At 40.2% G+C, this 21319-nt stretch overlaps 1 protein-coding gene across 1 annotated transcript; it reads right to left on the reverse strand.

The window, feature by feature from the left end:
* Positions 1-4127: 4127 nt before the first annotated feature.
* Positions 4128-17086, reverse strand: LOC108673631 (G1/S-specific cyclin-D3). Its single transcript, XM_018161490.2, has 4 exons — positions 16270-17086; positions 7285-7500; positions 6901-7057; positions 4128-6513 (listed from the first exon to the last, which is right to left on the reverse strand). Exons 1-4 carry the CDS (start codon positions 16483-16485, stop codon positions 6152-6154), a joined length of 951 nt encoding a protein of 316 aa, XP_018016979.1. The 5' UTR covers positions 16486-17086; the 3' UTR covers positions 4128-6151.
* Between the last annotated feature and the right edge of the window lie 4233 nt (positions 17087-21319).

Here is a 21319-nt window from a genome sequence, read left to right on the forward strand (position 1 = left end):
TCTCCGTGAACGTGGATTCGTACACTGAAAAATAAGTATGCCACACTGTTATAGGTCAACTTACACATAGAATGTCACTATCAGATAGACAAGAAAGTCAATAATTGCTAAAAATTTCGCCCTATTCTGCTCCTGCAACCGAATTTTGTTTAGATTGATTAAGTAGCATCATAGATAAGCTTAGATACTACTTGAACGAAATAGTTTTATGCGTGAAATAGTCTATTTATTTTTCATTGCAAGCCAAAGCAATAAGTATAAGCTTAAATCCATACCAAAAAATGTTTAATTTACCGCTTATCGTCATAAAAGGATAACCACGATCTAGAAAATATAGGGAGCTTACTAATTTCCAAGTTACTCCAAAATTTGAATAAAATTTCTCTTTTTAACCTCACTTGACGTACATTAATACTCTCAATTCTCTGAGCATCAAATGTGAAGATGAACTGATACTTCTAACCATAACGGCTCCTTAAGAGGAAGAGGAACTCAAGTTTTGACTAAACTTCTCGGATCTGCAAGAAATTGTCGAATGTTTTACTTCAGAATCCAATAAATTCTTACGCATTCAGGAAATGAAGCTAAAAAAATTGCCGTAGCAGCGAGGTAAAAAGTCTTTGATGCAACAGAAGTTGAAGGTAAAATGGCTATGGCAGCGAGGGAACAAGTATTTGATGCAAATGTGATTGCACATCAAGCTCCAATATTGATGAATATTGCAGGAAATGAATATAAAATCTAATTAAATTAGTTGACTAGAAGTATTGGAAGTTGCTATTGCTATTACATTGAGACAAGAAAGTGGTATATGGCCCAGAGCAGCGATATGTGACATTTATCAAACTTTGATATTAACTCTTGTTTTAAGATATGCGTAGAGCACCACGACTCGGGGGGTGTATAGGGTAGAAATACCGCATTTCACGATACTCCCGGTAGAACTTAGCAAATCTTTATGAACCTATTATTCGATAGCACATAATGTCGGAAAATTAACATTTTTGAGCAGAAAAGAAGTAGGTACCTATAACAGCGAACAAGTTCCTGGCAACTATGAACAATTTGAATTACAGAAAAGTAATCTATGCATGTTATAAAAACGATCTAGGATGCCAAGTAAATGAGATGCGCAAAAAGCTTTAAAAATAAAAAACGGGCAAATGCTTGGAACCTATTAGAAGGATTAGTTAATGGAAGACTTTATTGCAAAATCGGACTATTTTAATTCATAAGGCAAATTACCAGGTTCTTCGTCCATCACAGACAATGGCCAATATTTCTGCTAATTACAAGTAGAGCCAATATCCCGCCAATTACAACAGTGGCCAATAATCTGCTAATTACAACAGCTAGTGGCTAATATCCAGCCAATTACAACAGTGGCCAATATCCCGCCAATTACAACAGTGGCCAATATCCAACCATTCACATCAGTGGTGGACATCGCAACATATCCCAGTCAATATCCTTATCCTAAGTATCCATAATACGTGTTTCATACGTAGCAGCCCCTGGCCACGCTGGGGCGGCGCCTAATAAGCACACTACCCCTTAACTATCACAGGCTACGTTGCAAGCTTAGTCAAGCTAGTTCTCTGCAAGCCTAAGAAAAAAACTATTATTGGAAGACAATCTTGTGAGAATTAATCGTTAATGTACAGAATTTTTGAACGCACGCTAAGGAAGCGAGCATTTCAAATAGCGAAGCAGCCTTATAAAAAATCAGACCACAGCTATGCTCACCATTCATTCTCACAAGAATGCTTATATAGCTTATTAGGGCCGACAATAAAGTTCTATTAATGTTAGTTTCTAGTTAGCAGTTAGTAGCGCAAGCTTAGGAACGTTACCATCTCTCTACTGAAAACATAACAATATTTAGGGTAATCTTTTAACTTAGCTTAACTACAGCACTCGCAGGAATTGCACACGGCCAAGAATGGAAAATAACTAACATTGTATGCATCAAATAAAGGCTTCAAAAAAAATGATGCAGTATATCATTTTAATGTGAAATTGACAGGCGCCTTATCGGTGGCCAGGATCACTCTTTTTTTGCCAATTTTAAGCAAAAATTAAAAAAATTAAATTTTTGCCAAATTTTGCCAGCATCGTTAAACTTTGCCAGTAAATAAGTAAAATCACTTCGCCTCAATCAGGATTAATGAAGTCGAGTTAATCGATTTCCTCAGTTAGAACAACTTTAAATTTAACTTAATTAACTTCGTACAGGAGAAAGGATCCCTGAATGTAGATTACTTAAACTAATATCAAAGATTAATATCAAACTAAGAAATAATGAAATGCAATGGATCAAACTAAGAAATGTAATGAGCGCCAGTGTGAGAAAAGCTTAACTGATGAAGATAGCCATATGTGAAACTATAACCTTTAGAATATTCATACTAAAACATAAGCAGTCACCACAAAATAACAGTAATTCATTCATGGGTTTGAAGAGCGCCCATTACTCCACGAAAAGCGTAAAGCAGAAACAATCTGCATGAAAAACAACATAGAAAGCCAATATATAAAGAGCTATCTGCCAAGCAACACTGAAATGAAGGGACAGGCATTTTCACCATGCAATAGTCACATTTTTTCTAGCTAAACTCAAGTCTAAATCGTTACGTTTTTTGGCAGTGCAACGAAAACCTTTATTGGGAAGAAAGGCAGCTCAAATTGCCTCAGAACAGACTCGTATCTTCATAAAATTAAAATGGAATGAATTTGCTCACAATTTATTTATTAATAGAATATTTATTTAATAAAATATTTATGTGCTAAATTCAGACCGGATATCAGAAACAGTATTCAAGCTCTGCTTCCAATAAAAAGAGATAAACTAATCTGATTTTGCCGAGTTTTATCTGTTGATAAGTAATGCGTACTGGTAGGACATATTAATACAATTTTAAGAAACGGGGATCGAAACCTTCGCTATGTTCCACGCAGCAGCGCCATGAAACATTTTAATGGGATGATGGCAATGATAGTTTACGGGTGAGAAGTCGAGATGATGGCTTAATCATGCGATTGGCGCTAAGCAAGATGCCGCAAAAATCACAGCAGCTAAAGAGGAAAATGTACGAACGACTGAGAACTAATTAACCAGGTCTCATTGCCACAATTTTAATTGAAGATCCTATAAGTAGCTAATCTAAAAAGCGTTCAAACCCACAGCATACAGATATCATTAGAAATCACAGCATATATATCCACCAAAGTCAAAAGCTAAAGAACAAGTTGCCTAAATACAAATACAAAAAGAATAAAATAAAATTAGACGCCTAACCTTCCAATGAGGGTGAAACTGATTCTTTGACCATCGGGCAAGGATTACCCGTACTTACATTCTATATAATTGCAGGAAACTACGCTGCAGTCAATTATTAAAGAAATTGCGTCTATTATTCGACTGAAATGCTTTCGGAAATATATGGGCGTTAATATTCATAGTTCAAATTTAAAGCCGATGCTGAACTTCTGTGCAATAGTGATTCAGTGTTAGAAGCTCAGATCACAACTCTAGGCCAATTTACAGCAAGTTATTCAGCTCAAAACTAGATATTTAGTAAGAAGGCGTCAAATTAACCTGAATTTATAACACAACTTTCCTACAAATTTTCGATACCTACTAACTAGCAAAAATAAGTTTTACGAACTGGGTGCAATTAATCGAACTCAGCAGTGCGTATAACATATAAGAAGGCTTAAAACGAAGCACCACGACTGTCATAACGCCACCTCCAGGCGAAAGCAAAATCTCGAATGATCTCTTGAATTCTGGGGGAGAATTCCAGAGTTGGAGCAGCGACCGGAGCACTAAGACAAGTAAATGGGTAATAGTGTCCAAATAGTGACTTTTTCGTATTTTCGATACGCCTTTTTGGTTGTATCAAGCTGAGTCAGGATGCCCCGCAGAAAAGCGAAAAAAGTGTATCGTTATTTGAACAAATTTCGCTCTCTTTTCTGTGAGAGTTATACTACAGAAGTGAATTTCGCCGTCCTGTGTTCGGTTTGCCTCCGACTTGTTGGTAGTTCTTGATATAAAGAAGAGGTAGATGGTGATCCAAAACAAAGCCCCTCTCTGATAAATACAATAAAATAGAAGGTATACAATATAACAAGGCAGAAAGCTAGTTACATTTCACAGCAAGTAAAAAGCATAAAGAAGAAAAATCAATGGTATGAACAGTATGGTATGGGTTCAAGTCCATAAGAATAAGGTAAGCTACTATGGGGAATGTTGCAGTTCTGATGCTGTCGAGCAGTAAACGTCGTTAGGTCTAACGGAAATTTTCAATTGACTATGCAAGATAGTTTTATGACCAATCTAACATACTAGAGTGAAGAGCTCGGAAATAGTATATTGTTTCTAGTATTGAACAAGTGAACGCTAGCTGTTTTATAGACAAGTCAACATCAGGAAAACAAATTCTTAACAACACCTAACGTAAGTGATATTACCGATGCTTGCCTACAGGAAAATAACCTGTTACCAAGAGCACCTTCCGAAACATTGACAAATCTGAAGCAATCGTAGCACAGGCTTTGCGTAGGTCGCCCATAAACCGGTTCCGCGATATCAGTCAACCATTAAATCCAAGTAAATTATTTCTATATACTCGGACACTGAGATTATGAAGAAATTAATAGCAAGATGGACATAAAGACACCACATAAATGACACCATGGACATAAAGACGTGCCAGGTCATTGATGTAGAGTTGGGACAGGCAGGTGGAGGTCTAAAGCGACGACCAGGCTAACATAATTCACACATGAAAAAGCTTATCAGAACAAGGGGATCAAGAGACAGGCCAGTAACAAAATAACACCCAGTCAGTGAAGACTAACCATTCCTGAGGCTGTTCTAAAATGAATACAAAATGTTTATCTAAGACAATATGCCACAATATTTGTATCGTTGTACGGAAGCATGACAAAAGAGGACATCCTCCAACTGAAATCATCAACTCGGGCAGTGCGACACTTGCTATCACGTCTTGTCAAGAATAACAAATTAGAGTAGTATTCAACTGTACAAATCGAATAACTAGATGAAAAAAGGTGGACAATTTAACGTATATAAATGTTTACCAGTCAAATGTAGTATATATAACCGTAAAAATCAAAGTTCCGTGAAGTCAAACAAATGAGCCGAACAAGAAATGAAATCGACTCAAAACGAATCTAACTACAAAATATCTAACCTATATTATTGTAAATACATCAAATTCCGCAAATAAAACGGGAGAAATTAGCATTGTATCGAAACCGCCTGCAAAGTTAATTTCGGATGTACATCCGCAAACACTAAAGAAAAAAACATAAATAGAAGACCCGTTTTGCACAAACACTATAACTGCTCTGCAATGCATACCGTCACTGCTCTGCAATGCATTATAGTCACTGCTCTGCGATGCATCGTCACTGCTCTGCAATGCATACCGTCACTGCACTGCGAAGCATATATTGGTTTCTGTCAGAGAAACATTTTCTCCAGAACGTTCACACAGATATCACTTTTGGCCCTGATGAACCCATTCATTACAAGTTAATTTCACATCACTCCTTACAACGGTACTTTTGCAACCATTTATCAAGGCAATTGCGGCATTTCCTAAATACAAGAACATTAAGATTACCGGTAGTTTATCATCACTTGAGTTGGACAAGTCATTCTAACGCATAAAAATAACAAAAGTTTCAACTCACCTGAGAAGCACGTATGCCGATCAATTGGACTTTTTTTCTCACGTTCAAACGTTCAAGATACGCTTAATGACATGGGCTTTTGTAAGAGCTTACGCAAGAATCAGGCTTCTCTCACAACTTAGGTTCTGTCTCTCCAGGTATATGACGTTGAAAAACCGTTGATTGTGGGTTGATTTCGTTTAGCAACGTTTAAACAAGAGTTGATTTTGTTGAGGAAACGTCCGATCAACATTATTTCAACGTCAGATGCCGGATTAAGTCAGGCTTTCAATAACTAACGGACGCCAAATAAAACATATTATTTTAGTGGTTTTCGGCGTACATAGATTCAGCAATTACGGCCCTTGAGGTAAACTCTCTCTAACTGTATTTATAAAATTCATATAAAAAAACCGTATATTAATCACGCAAGCGATGTTACTGACTTTCACCAATTTGGAACATCTAGAATATCAACTGGGGTTTCTTTTCCATCGGTATCGACCATTTCTTCACTCTGGTCCATCATAGCTCGCAGCTTGGAATATTGTTCTTGGTGCTTAGCTGAGGTAGCTCCGGTCGGGCTGTTGCCGAAAACGCTGCCGTCGCTTGGACTTGACGCTCTTTTCACGGATGCTTCTAATGCGAAAAGTAAAGGCTTTATAATTTCTGATCGTGACTTAAGCATATTAGCAATTATTTCGATACATTTCTCCAGGTCTGAACGCGATGCGTGCGTTAAGCCTTGAATTGCGGCAACTATGGCGGCCCCAGCTACGCAGGATGGTCTCTGGCAGATGAATTCTGACTCTGTAAAATCAGACGAGTAACATCAATAGAAAGCATTAGTGATTACGTTATCTCATACAGTATTAATCATATATGTCATGCATACAGCTGACCATCATCAAAGGGGATATTGAAACGGAAACTTTTACAGGTTACAAACCTCGATCTTAACAAAGAGGCAACATATGTCAAACAACTTGTAAGGATGTCAGGATGAAGTGAATGTTTTTTAGTTTTGTTAATTTGATTAGGCAATTTGCAAATGAAGATGTATACGTACATAACACAGATTTTACATAGATCAGCTGCAATTAAAAAGAACTACAGGAGCTAACTTTAATTTGAGTGGCCATAACCAAGTTTTTCGCTTAATAAAATCTCTTTATTGTGTTTGAAGCTAACACGCACCTGTTGCAGCTAGCGCGATAAAGGTAGAAGCGTGTCTTCTGACTCCGGTCACATCCACCGGTACAGGAATTTGTTGAAGTATAACCTCGACGAAGTCTATTGCAGTCACCGGGCACAAGTCCCATTTTAACTTGGCCACAACGAGGATTTCCCATTGCTGTGGGGAACGAAGAAGGGTTCTTACATTTGGGTAAAAAAAAAACTCCCGTTCTAGGAAGAGAAGAAATGAGTAAATAAAACAATGAAATGTTTTACAGTGTTTTGGTATTGCTGAGATAACAAAATGTCATCAATTTTTTATATTTATATATATTTTATATCACACTCTCTATACCCTATGAGGTGTCACACTCACTATAACCTCCTGTAAGATAACACACTCACTATAACTTCCTGAGATGTAACACAGTTATCGGTGTAGTAAGCTAGCAGCTCCACGGAGAGGTAGCTGCACTGGCGCAGCTTGGAGGCGAGCAGCAGGCAGACGCACGCGCTCAGCTGCAGTTGAGATCGCTTCACGGCGGTGGTGTTCAAGAAGCGGTCCAGCAAGTTGACGGCTACTAAGAAGACTTGGTCTTCGCAGCGCTGCTCGTCGCAAACCTAACAGGAAAAAAGAAACGACACTTCATAACAAAACAGAAAATAATACGGTTATGCCTAAATTTTCAAGGGAGGGACATAACTTTATAACAAAAGAGAAAAATCGAAGCGGTCCAGCAAGTTGACGGCTACCAAGATGACGTGGTCATCGCAGATGTGTTCGTCGCAAACTTTACAAGGGGAGATACGCCAATTATCAACAACATGAAAAAATAAAAAATCACTTAATAACAACACAGAAAAATTTGTTTTTACCAAATAATTCAATTGAAAATTGATAGGGTAAGTTATTAATATTAAACGCAATGGTTAAAAGTGGCAAATGAAGGTAATTATATCAACGAGATTGAAATTATGATCATCATGACCATGTTGAAGGGCAACTACGCTATAACAAATCCTACGCACGTGGCGCCGTTACAACGAATCCTGCGCATATGGCACCGTTACAACGAATCCTGCACAACGTCGCACCGTTACAACGAATCCTGCACAACGTCGCACCGTTACAACGAATCCTGCACAACGTAGTTACAACGAATCCTGCGCAACGTGGCACCGTTACAACGAATCCTGCGCAACGTGGCACCGTTACAACGAATCCTGCGCAACGTGGCACCGTTCCAACGAATCCTGCGTTATGTGGCAATCCTGCATTATATTGCGTCGATAAAAACAAGTCCTGCGTTACCTTGCAATTTTCACCATAACTTCATCATGTCCAAACCGTATTTTTTGCGGAGTTTCAAAATTGCGTAGAATCGTTTTGCTCAATTTGAGTAATAATAGTATATATATCTGACCTGAGCAATGATAATACACTGGCACGAGCAATAATACTAGATGTGAGCAATAATATTTTTGATCTAATTAAAAAAACATTTGATCCAAGTAACAATAATATATGCGATAAATTAGTTGCGAAGGCAAAAGTGAGACATGCCAGACACAAGCGTGCGCGGCAGCAACATTGCCCAACGCTATAACCTTGTAAGTTTAGTGAACTCGGCACGGTTTAAATGCCCAGCAAGGAAACGACAATAAGCACAACGCCGACAAGAACAGTAAGAGGCGACTGGTAGGGAAGGGCCTTGAAGAAAATCAAGTATAATGCAATGGGGATGCATAGGGGAGGGGGGAGCTGGGGGGCAGACTCCCCATAGAGGCATGAGAGGCGCGTTCAGGCACAGAATAGGGGAGTTGTGCCTCACGTTATTGCGCTAACCTCGCCCCGGCTGTACTTTTGCCGTGTGGCTGTACTTTTGCCTTGTAGCTGTACTTCTGCCTTGTGGCTGTACTTCTGCCTTGTGGCTGTACTTCTGCCTTGTGGCTGTAATTTTGCATGGTGGCTGTAATTTTGCATGGTGGCTGTACTTTTGCATGGTGGCTGTACTTTTGCCTGGTGGCTGTACTTTTGCCTTGTGGTTGTACTTTTGCCTTGTGGCTGTACTTTTGCCTTGTGGCTGTACTTTTGCCTCGTGGCTGGACTTTTGCCTTGTGGCTGTACTTTTGCCTTTTGGCTTTTTGTCTCTTGGCTGTGCTTTTGCCTTGTGACTGTACATTTGCCTTGTGGCTTTTTGTCTCGTGGCTGTACTTTTGCCCCTGAGACTGTACTTTTGCCTTGTGGCTGTTATTTAGCTCTTGTGACTGTACTTTTGCCGTGACTGTACTTCTGTCTTGTGGCTGTACTTTTGTCTTGTGGTTATACTTTTGTCTTGCGGCTGTACTTTTGCCTTGTGGCTTTTTGTCTCGTGGCTGTACTTTTGCCTTGTGACTGTACTTTTGCCTTGAGACTGTACTTTTGCCTTGTGACTGTACTTTTGTCTTGGGACTGTACTTTCGTCTTGGGACTACTTTTGCCTTGTTGCTGTACTTTTGTCTTGTGGCTGTACTTTTGTCTTGTGGCTGTACTTTTGTCTTGTGGCTGTACTTTTGTCCTGTGGCTGTACTTTTGTCTTGTGGCTGTACTTTTGCCTTGCGGCTGTACTTTTGTCTTGTGGCAGTACTTTTGTCTTGTGACAGTACTTTTGTCTTGTAACTGTATAGGTATACTATTGCCTTGTGGCTGTACTTTTGCCTTGTGGCGGTACTTTTGCCTGTGGCTGTACTTTTGCCTTGTGGCTGTACTTTTGCCTGTGGCTGTACTTTTGCCTTGTGGCTGTACTTTTGCCTGTGGCTGTACTTTTGCCTTGTGGCTGTACTTTTGCCTTGTGGCTGTACTTTTGCCTGTGGCTGTACTTTTGCCTTGTGGCTGTACTTTTGCCTTGTGGCTGTACTTTTGCCTGTGGCTGTACTTTTGCCTTGTGGCTGTACTTTTGCCTTGTGGCTGTACTTTTGCCTGTGGCTGTACTTTTGCCTTGTGGCTGTACTTTTGCCTTGTGGCTGTACTTTTGCCTGTGGCTGTACTTTTGCCTTGTGGCTGTACTTTTGCCTTGTGGCTGTACTTTTGCCTGTGGCTGTACTTTTGCCTTGTGGCTGTACTTTTGCCTTGTGGCTGTACTTTTGCCTGTGGCTGTACTTTTGCCTTGTGGCTGTACTTTTGCCTTGTGGCTGTACTTTTGCCTGTGGCTGTACTTTTGCCTTGTGGCTGTACTTTTGCCTTGTGGCTGTACTTTTGCCTGTGGCTGTACTTTTGCCTTGTGGCTGTACTTTTGCCTTGTGGCTGTACTTTTGCCTGTGGCTGTACTTTTGCCTTGTGGCTGTACTTTTGCCTTGTGGCTGTACTTTTGCCTGTGGCTGTACTTTTGCCTTGTGGCTGTACTTTTGCCTTGTGGCTGTACTTTTGCCTGTGGCTGTACTTTTGCCTTGTGGCTGTACTTTTGCCTTGTGGCTGTACTTTTGCCTGTGGCTGTACTTTTGCCTTGTGGCTGTACTTTTGCCTTGTGGCTGTACTTTTGCCTNGGAGTGGTGGCTGTGGTAGGAGTGGTGGTTGTGGTAGGAGTGATGGCTGTGGTAGGAGTGATGGCTGTGGTAGGAGTGGTGGCGGTGGTAGGAGTGGAGGCTGTGGTAGGAGTGGTGGCTGCGAAACAAGAGTAGTCCTATGATGATCATTGTACCAACACCACAATACCATTGTTGTCACGGTGATCTCAGTAGGATAAAGCATCATTATAGGAAGGTTTTTCCAATCCCCGGCAGGAGGGGGGGCAGTTAAGCAAGGAGAAGGCGGAGGGGCAGGCGTGCCCCATAGACAGCCTCCACGTCCCCTATGGGAGCCCCAAGCCCGTCTGCTCCATGCATGCAATGCGACGCCCGCCCCTCACGCACACGCATAATCACACACGTACACGAATATTTGGACATCCCTGCGAATAATTGAACGCGCACACGCATAATTAAACCATGCGTGTCGCCATGCTTGCAGACGCGTGGATGGCGCACGGAAACGCCCACGAACGAGCGGGTGGGAAGCTGAGTGAGCGCATCATGACGAAGCGTGCGCACGTCACGCACAGACGTGCGTGACGTGCAGCACCGTAGTGCAGTGGAAGTGTGACGTGCAGCACCGCAGTGCAGTGGAAGTGTGACGTGCAGCACCGCAGTGCAGTGGACGTGTGACGTGCAGCACCGTAGTGCAGTGGACGTGTGACGTGCAGCACCGTAGTGCAGTGGACGTGTGACGTGCAGCACCGTAGTGCAGTGGACGTGTGACGTGCAGCACCGTAGTGCAGTGGACGTGTGACGTGCAGCACCGTAGTGCAGTGGACGTGTGACGTGCAGCACCGTAGTGCAGTGGACGTGTGACGTGCAGCACCGTAGTGCAGTGGACGTGTGACGTGCAGCACCGTAGTGCAGTGGACGTGTGACGTGCAGCACCGTAGTGCAGTGGACGTGTGACGTGCAGCACCGTAGTGCAGTGGACGTGTGACGTGCAGCACCGTAGTGCAGTGGACGTGTGACGTGCAGCACCGTAGTGCAGTGGACGTGTGACGTGCAGCACCGTAGTGCAGTGGACGTGTGACGTGCAGCACCGTAGTGCAGTGGACGTGTGACGTGCAGCACCGTAGTGCAGTGGACGTGTGACGTGCAGCACCGTAGTGCAGTGGACGTGTGACGTGCAGCACCGTAGTGCAGTGGACGTGTGACGTGCAGCACCGTAGTGCAGTGGACGTGTGACGTGCAGCACCGTAGTGCAGTGGACGTGTGACGTGCAGCACCGTAGTGCAGTGGACGTGTGACGTGCAGCACCGTAGNAACAATGAAGGCAACAGAACAACAATGAAGGCAACAGAACAACAATGAAGGCAACAGAACAACAATGAAGGCAACAGAACAACAATGAAGGCAAGCTCCAGACGGAGGCTGAATGGCCTTGACTCTGCCGTGCTGCGGTGACGCGATAACGCTGCTCTAACAATGACGGCTAAAACAAAAACACTCAAAATGCATTAATTCTCATACCAATGACAAATAATAGTACGACCGTAATAAACAACATAATCGAGCTAGGAATTATTACAAATGGCGGCAACGATCATGAGCTTGGCATTATATCAATTTATAAACATTGACATATAGGATTGAACTGCAAGCTTTTCCTTTTTGCGATGCTACATTCAAGAGGCTAAACATAAATATTTATTCGGAACAGATATGCCGAACATATAATTAGGAAGAATTATGAATCATCGACAATGAATTAGGCTATTAGCGTACCGAGAGCTAATTCTAGAAATTATAAGAGATTAAGTGAATAATGAGCACCCGACACAAATAGGCTTGTAGTCTGCCCAATATGAACACAAGTCAACACAATTATAAGATTGTAACGAGAAGAAACAACAACTCAAGAGATAAACGCTTCTGAAAAAACCAGTGCCTCCCAGAAAATATTTGCAGAGAGTGACTTTTTGTTTAGGTTTTGAGGCCGCCTCGCGACGAGCGCCCAACTCTTGCCTCCGAGAAAACACTCGTGTACGTGAATATCATGAATATATTTACGTCTGATGTGATGTCAAGCGTTTGCTTCTAATAAATGTCGCCTGAATACGAATATGCTGAAAAAAGACAACCTTATTCGTCGAGAGAACTGAGTAAAAATAAACTATGAACTATAACTACCGTACTACCAAAAAACTACTTGCCTTTAAATTGGAAATGTAGAAAATACGATGTGATGGAAGAATATAAGCACACGCGGTATAAGCAAAATTTCTATCGCATACGTCATACCAGTAGTAAGACTGCTAATTATTTTCCTCTGATTATTATCAGGCATCTGATTGAAAAATCAAATCATTCTATATTTACAACATTGTTAATGAGCGCTTCCAATTAAAATACATATAAAATATGAAACAAAGTTTTTACATGACAAGTGTCTCAAGTTCTATGAAGCAACGTATCAATTAACCCACTAACTAGTAAGACTTTTTCAAAAAGTGTTGGAACATACCAATAGTTGATTGCTGAACACAAGGAATGAATAGTGAATTAGTGGCTGCTAGTTTGAGGAATTTAACGATAGAAAATGAAAGCTGTCTTGTACCTAGAGATTTTTCTGCAGCCTCCAGTGACTCTGTAGCAGCCACCGTTGAGGAAATATTAGCAGCCACAACGCCCATGTGTGTGACCTCACTGGCCGCTGAAAAAAGTAGCGGCCACTGGCCGTTGAAACAGTAGCGGCCACCAAGTACAATACCTACACACTGCATGGCTGCAAAGGCACCGGGTTCACGCAGCTTTAGTCTTGTAGATGTAAGGGATTGCGAATGGTTCGCTGATTAAGGGTTTATACGTAGAAAATAACTGGCGTATATATAAATACCATGTACTGTAATACATACCAAAACTGGTATATATACCAACGTTCGTTTATCAGCAAGCATCAGGACGTATGAAACAATCTATCTGGACACGTGGCAGATCTTCTAACTTGGCAGCAGCGAAAAAGTTACGGCGTATACGGGATTAAGCGAAATGGATATGAAATAAAGGCTAACAGTTCATCAAAGTACAAAAGGTATACGAGATACTAGAGATATTTGGTCGCTCTACGCCCGAGTTATTGCCCCAAGCTTTCAACCAGTTTTGTTGTCCGCTCCAATAGACTTTTTCGAAACGAATGATCGTGACCGAGGTCACTATTTTATTCTTGAAATTGCCTCATTTTCACAGCAGACATAAATTCACCTAGACATTCAATACCGATTCGGTCAACAAGATACTTATAACCACGAGTTCGACTGGCGCAGTAAGTTACTAGTTTTTGTAATATAGAAGTTACACAAATGCAAATAAATATTTGAAATGGCTTGAAAATGAGTACGTACCTACATGGAGTAAACACAATATTATTCATAATAAAACTTGTAGTAATTATTTCACTGAGCGGCATTTCACTTTGAAATATCATTAAAAAACGTTTTATCATTTGCAAGATCCAAGACTTGAAGGATTCAATCGCAACCAAATGATAATAAGAGGCTGTTTTGATATTCGTTTAATTTTGTTAATAAAATAGATAATTTCTATTAAATTTTGGTGACAAGTTTAATGGCGACTAAAGTGTCAGCGTCGTTAAAATTGATTGAGATGGCACTTGAAAGGATATGCGCATTTCGTGACACTTTATTCAATTAAAGGTGGTGTGGCTATTGCACAGAGTGGCTGATGAGTCATGATTATACCCTTCAGTGCTGAATAGCGGTTTTCCGTAGCATGGATTAGACTTCGTGAAACACGCACCCAAACGTGGACAACACGCAGCAACGACACGCAGAAACGACAAGCAATAACTACACGTAGGAACAACACGCATGCAGCAACTGGCCGGTTACACGCAGCAACTGGCCGGTTACACGCAGCAACTGGCCGGTTTAGGACTCCAATCACTCAGTCCCGATTAAGAGGACACAAGCTTCAAACATTCTAATTAGAAACTGACGATATCATTATTTTTACACGTACTGACACACACATGGAGTGTACGTTGAAGACAGACCACCCGCAAGCCTACTATAACGATATTTGTATGCGTAGCCTGATGAATTAAGGCGTTTACACTGTACATGTACAAGGTCGTATCAACATCTTTCAATTATAAGCATTAAAAACGCAAATATCTTCAATTAAGTCGCTCGTGTGACGAAGTACGTTCACACTTTAAAGAAAAAGCGATCGATTTTACACATTCTTCCAGCAGCGCATTCTTTTACTGAACGCATTTCGCGTTTCGGAATTTTCGCTTTTCTAGAAGGCTCATATTTGAAATTTTCCAATCGCGTGTGGGCGTGAATGATGCGCCTGGTAACGAGTTCTCGTCCATACACATTTTTTTCAATATTCACTGAGGAGAAAACTGAAGAGGTCATTGTCCAAACAGTAACTACTAGCTTTCCCAGAGCACGAGCAGAAAACGTAGAACGGATACACCCTCCTGTCGTACACTACTGGGGCAGGACGACCCATACAAGGGTAAAAATTGCATCGCTATTAGCACAATAACTCTCTCATTTCTCCCAATGCGGTGCGCGTTCTAAAACTGCTTTACAGATTGTTCGATGGTCAAAAGCGCGTTATTCATACGCGGCATATCGCAAATTAACGACGTAGTTAAAATATCTCTTTTAGTTTAGGCAACTTCTAAAGATAAATAGTTATTCATCATTTACAAGAACGTTGGCACCGGTACATTTATGCAAACGAGATAGATGTATAGAGAAACAGTGGTTTAAATGATATGGATGTATCGCAGAAACATTGGTCTAAATGATATGGAGGTATCGCAGAAAGATCGGTGTAAATGAGATCATTGAGATGATGTGTCGCGAAACATTGGTGTAAATGATCTGCATGTGGTTAAGATGAATTGTATCGAGAGCTATCAAGCCGTACAGCTGGCGTATCGAGCGCCACCAAGGCACCAACACCATCGCCTGGCTGGTGGACATCTTGCAATTCTAATAAATGAATAGAAACCCTTTGCAATGTATCGATTTGACTTGACACTAAATAACGGAAATAGGTACGTATTTTGTTTTGCGTACTTAAAACAGTCACTTTTGTCCCGCTAAATAATACATTACTTTTTCATCGAGTCAAAGTGTGTAGAATCGTCACTAAATGAAAACATTAGTACCTATTCCTAACACCTTACTATGTTCCAGGACTAAGAATCTCGAAAGTTTTATATGCGATTTAATTGAATGAAAACGATAGACCTTAATTCTGAACTGCAATTCTAACAACTGTAGACTTGCAACATCTAGTGGACCAAGTGACGTGATGTTTACCAGCAACGTCGTACCTATAAGCATTGTCGTTTATCGATGTACGTCTGTACGAAGCAAATTCGTTCAAGCAAATCCTTTAGTTCATCAAATTCAGTAGGCTACATAAAACCGCAAATCCCATGGCGTCTCTTATTAACGAGTAACGAACGAGATCCGATATATTTAAAGACTAAAGACCGATTAAATAGGAAAATATAAAAGTGCCAATTTACACGCAGCGGCGAGGAGGAGGTGCCACCCGGTAAATTTACTGGACCTGCTCACCTGCAGAGTGCAGACTGCAGCCAATTTCTCATAACATTTCACCAAACAAAATAAGCGATTTTCTATTCTGTTTTACTACACAAATAAATCAGTTACTATTACCACACAAACAAACCAAGAGCAACTTGGTTACCATTTGTGAATTGACAACAAGATTAGCCACGGCACATAGTCGGGGTGTTGTGGTTATAGTGCGAGGTACGCTAACCTAACTAGCTAGCTACCGGTGGTGCAATTGCTGGTAATTACATTTAATTGCACTGCCACTGACCTCGAGCATCCAGTTGGTGACGACTTTCCTCATAGCAGGCTTGATGTCAGACGAGGGGCTATACAAATATTCGTCTGTGGGGAGCATGGTCGACTGTAGCCTGAGCATGTTATCCAAAACCCGCCTGTCCTGCAGCAGCGACAGGTCGACCGACGCGTGTGGCGAATCCAGACCGGATAGTCCTGGCTCGTCGCACGTCAAATCTGGCCCAGACATTTTGTTGGCCTTTTTCAATATCTACACTAGATGTAAGGATCGCTTTTTACAAACGTCAACTAACAGGGTTTAAAATCTATTCAGCCTGTTTTTCAACAAGAATTTCTCACTATCTTTTATCTTTTAAGGTTCTAAATCAATAGTTTTGGTGATATTGCAAACTGTTAACAAATGCGCTAATGTCACGTGCCAAGTTTTCCGACTAAGTGACTAACAGCCAATTACAGAATCAGATATTCTCATTACTTAGATGAAGTGGTTTTCCATTTGCCTTCTAGGCAGCGACGCTAAATGGCTGTTGAGAAATGGTTGATTGATGTTGATAATGCGTATCAGCTGTTTCCGGCAGCCGCTGGTCTGATGTCAGCCTTGGGGTGGCGCCATATACAATGACTTAGTGAACGCAGGGATAAACTTCTGATCTAAAATACGTTCCGCATCGCTGTAGAGCGGGGACAAAGCTTCATTTATTAAAATGTTTTGTTTTTATTACCAAAACCGATAAAAAGATCGTGTAGGGTCATGCGAAACTATGTTATCACCCTCGGTAGGGAAGCGTCGCGCGGCACACGCATAGGACACACGACGCTACTCCCACGACTGCCCGAGACACACTGCCGACCACCTGACAACCCCGAACCCCCTGCAACACACCCCACTTTCCGAGCCCAATCTCATACTCCCTTTGTCTTTAACTTTAGTAATAAAAACTGTCAAAATGCAGATCAAATTTCATTTATTATAGCATTATGCATTACAAATAATGCAATCACAGAGTTTGATTCCATTTAAAGCCATATTTTGTCAACAATGGAGCCACAATTGTCGAAGATGCAAAGCACTGCTTGCAGCGGAGCGCAGCTGGCAGCCGCCATGATGAGATCAGCTGATGCAGACTCCGTCGTGGTTGAGCAGCATTCTTAGCCTCCCAAGAAGGCTAAACCGGCTTGCATTTAGTTATATCAGACTATTTTTTAAATAATAAATTAGACTTTCATTTACCATGGTCTATTTTCTCGAAGTTTTCAAATGAATTTCATGGTTGCGCGGGGATCACGTCCGGCTTTTCGGTGACTGGTGGCATGCAGGCTACAGCCACGTGTCGCTCTTGCCTCGATCACTTCTCTGCAATTTATTTATTTGTTTGAAATATTTGTTACATTTTTATGTATTACACAATTTCTAATTATTCTTCTTATGATTCTAATTACATCGAATATGTTTTGAAATGGTACGTCCAGGATATTGTAGTGTGTTTTTTTGTTTTTTTGCTCCTCCGAACCAAATTGGTTAATAATGAATATTTTTGCCAATTAAATTCCAATGCTGTAATAGTTGGACAATATACTGATGATTAGTAACATGATTTTTAGTTTTAATGAATCCTTTCCCATAAGTATAGAATTGCAGCCCAGTTTATTCATTATATAGAACATCAAACCGAAAAAATTATACCATGTGAACTCATTATAGGTTGTTTCTTGTAAAAACCTTTACATTGAGAAGCGCACTACCTGTCCCTCCAATCAAGCTATAGCTGTTGAACATGTAAAATATGCATCAACAATGTGGTAATCTCCTGAAAATTCATCCAGCCTTCTTCTGCACGCCTTCCAACGCGACCTTCGATTCGACAAAAAGAAATGTATCACTCAAAATGAAAACTCTTTTATTTAAAATATATTTACTGGTCATGACTGACGTAATTTTTCTTAAATCTGACCCATTTCTCAAAAAAATCAATCAAAAAGAACGGGAGGCTCTTGGATATTACCTGGAGAGTCCTGTTTAATGATCATCTGTGATAGAGCATACACTATATTAAATGAATGAGTCATGCTGTCTAAATAGCGACTCACTTTGTGCCTGTTACACTTATACGCTCATTTGCTGAGAAACAAACAGTCAGGATTACTTACACAATTAAGAGCTAAAGCACATTAAATGCTTTCCGCTGAAATCTCACTCATTATATATTATAATATATACATAATATATATTATAATATATGGTCAGTTGCTTATAGATGTCACTGCCCTTCTGAAGAAACTGTATAACCTCATTAGTAGAATTAAATTAAATAATTAAATTAACATTTAAAATTTTGGCACGTTTTAGGATTATTAATTTAATCACCAAAACCTTCATTTACAACAGTTTTATTAAATTATCATGCGAGGTCGAAAATTTTTAACATTCTGAAAAAAATACTTATTAAATTCTCCGGTAATGTCTATGTTGATATCCTTATTAGATTCATCTTGTTAAAAAAAGATGAACAAAATGGAAAATAAATCCATTTTAAATCGCACCAATTCTCCTACTTCTTTAAAATATGATTATATTGATTATTTATCGATTCTTCCTACCTTAGCTGCGAACATTAAAATGACGAACATTTTCGAGTAATCAATCGGCAAGGCAAGTCCTGCTTGTTATAATTAGCAGCTTTTCCAGTAAACATAAATTAATTTAAATAAATACCTAAAAATTTAAACACACGTTTGAATTTCAAATTCAGTTCTTACAGCAAATTGTTGCAGCTTCAAACCTAAAATTATAAATTTTTAAATAATTTTCAGATTTTTATTTTTATATATAATGAAAAAAATAAAAAAAAAATTCACAGCCTGTACTGAGTGCGACGGAGTAGAGAAGTAAACAAAATTCAGCATCCGTTTTGAAAATAATGCAATTCAATGAATATAAAATTAATACAAAACTGCCAAAAAAAAACAAATATTTCCTGTACGGTTTTTGTATGGAACGCACTTGTTTCCGGTTTTTGGTATCACTGAGAAAAATGACTGGGTATATTGTCTACATTGTGACACACTTACTGTACGTAGCAATGATGCACTCTTATACCTGACCAAGCTAGGTCAAGATGACCCATCCAAAGATCAAAAGTACATCGCTATTTGTCCCAAGTCTCCTCGATCATTTATTTGAGTGTCCGCATATATATAGTCAGTGTTCAGTAGCGCCGCGTTTTGCCGTCACACCAATTATCAGAATTATCAAAATCAAAATCAATTATCAAAATTGATTTTTGTAATCTATTATTCATTTTTCAATCCGAAATAATCTATATTAAGTTTGAGAGAGTGCATTTTGGTGCACCAACTTGAATGTTCTTTATATGAAGGAGGGTATTTAATAAATTTACATGAAATTTTATTACCTGCGCTCTATAGTAATGACACATCGCGAAATTTATCTTAGATTGAGAAGCTAAAATTCTAATTTTAATTTGGCAAGTTAATAGTTTAATTAGGTCAGGGTTGGGTGTGGGGGCCATGTTTGGGGAGGGGTTGAGGGCCGGGAAGGGGGAGGGGGTGAGGGCCAGAATTGGGGAGGAGGTGGAGGTCAGGTTGGGGGCTGTCTCTTATACACATCTAGATGTGTATAAGAGACAGGCAGTGCAGTGGACGTGTGACGTGCAGCACCGCAGTGCAGTGGACGTGTGACGTGCAGCACCGTAGTGCAGTGNGACCAACACAGTTTCTGTACATTACCCGGCACAAATAAAATATGTAATTTTACAAGGTATAAAATTTTTCTATTTGTAGGTATTCACTTCCAAATAAATATTAAAAGCGTTATAGAAGCAATCAAAAAAAATCTTCAAACATGCAGGCTGAAAATCTTACCAAAAAATGTGCCTGCTCCCAATTTATGCCAACAAATACAGATTTTTTCTTGTTTTCTTATTAGTTTTATTTCCGTGAGAAATTGTTGCGTTCACAACAAATTGCGATGTTGGATATCGTAATGGACATTTTTATGTCCATCGTCAGCAAATCTCGCCTCTTCCGCATGCCCTGAACATGCGCATATTAGTTCATGCATGAGCATCATGTTCATGCGCTGCAAATTCTGCAACGGAAACACTTGTATTTTAATTAAAGTAATTTGCCTACGGAAGTTAATTGAGTTGCTTATCGTAATTGTGTGGATAGTTGAAACATTAGGCATCGGTATGTCGATTCATGGAACTACAGTTTCTTTTTATTTTATTTATATAAAAGTTTTGTCTCAATTGTTAACAAATCTAAAGAGTCGTTTAGAAAATGCCCAGAAAACGGCCGAGAATGAAAAGAAAATAGTGGGGATAATGAATTGAAAAATGCGTGGGAAGAAAACGAAAATAAAAGTTTATGTTAAATTGGGGTGAAATTGAAGTCTGATCCTGATGAATGCTAGTGAACACTGTAACATAAGTGTAACATGTCCATATTTTATGGACACTCATAAGATACTTAATTTGTAATTCGTCAAAGGCGTCACTATTTTCAGCGAGAACTATACCTCAAACGACACTATTTTCAAAAAGAGCCAACACTATTTTTATCATGGCCACCATTATTTTCAGTCATGGTGTCACTATTTTCAGCATATACGTAATAATTTCAGCAAGAGCATAACCATTTTCAGTAAGTCTCACTATTTTCAGCAATTGACCTCGCTAGGATTTAGCGCGAAATTGGCTTGGCCGCTCTTGCCAGTTTATTTTTTTTACAAGGGTCGGGAAACCCAGCTTATACTTATCGCTGCCAGCTGCTGCTTGCAGCTCTATCTGCACAACAACTGCAGCCACCGCGTACACAACAGCTGTTACAGTTACTTATACTGGTTGTAGAGAAACAGCTGCGGCTTTTTTTGCAATTACATTTCTGAAAAACAGTCGCAGATCATAAAAGAGTGTGAACGAACAGCTGTAAGGCTGTAGATCTGAACAGCTGTAAGGCTGTAGGGCTGAACAGCTGTAAGGCTGTAGGGCTGAACAGCTGTAAGGCTGTAGGGCTGAACAGCTGTAAGGCTGTAGGGCTGG

This window comes from Hyalella azteca, unplaced genomic scaffold (assembly GCF_000764305.2).
Source record: "Hyalella azteca isolate HAZT.00-mixed unplaced genomic scaffold, Hazt_2.0.2 contig17334, whole genome shotgun sequence".
Classification (NCBI taxonomy): domain Eukaryota; kingdom Metazoa; phylum Arthropoda; class Malacostraca; order Amphipoda; family Hyalellidae; genus Hyalella; species Hyalella azteca.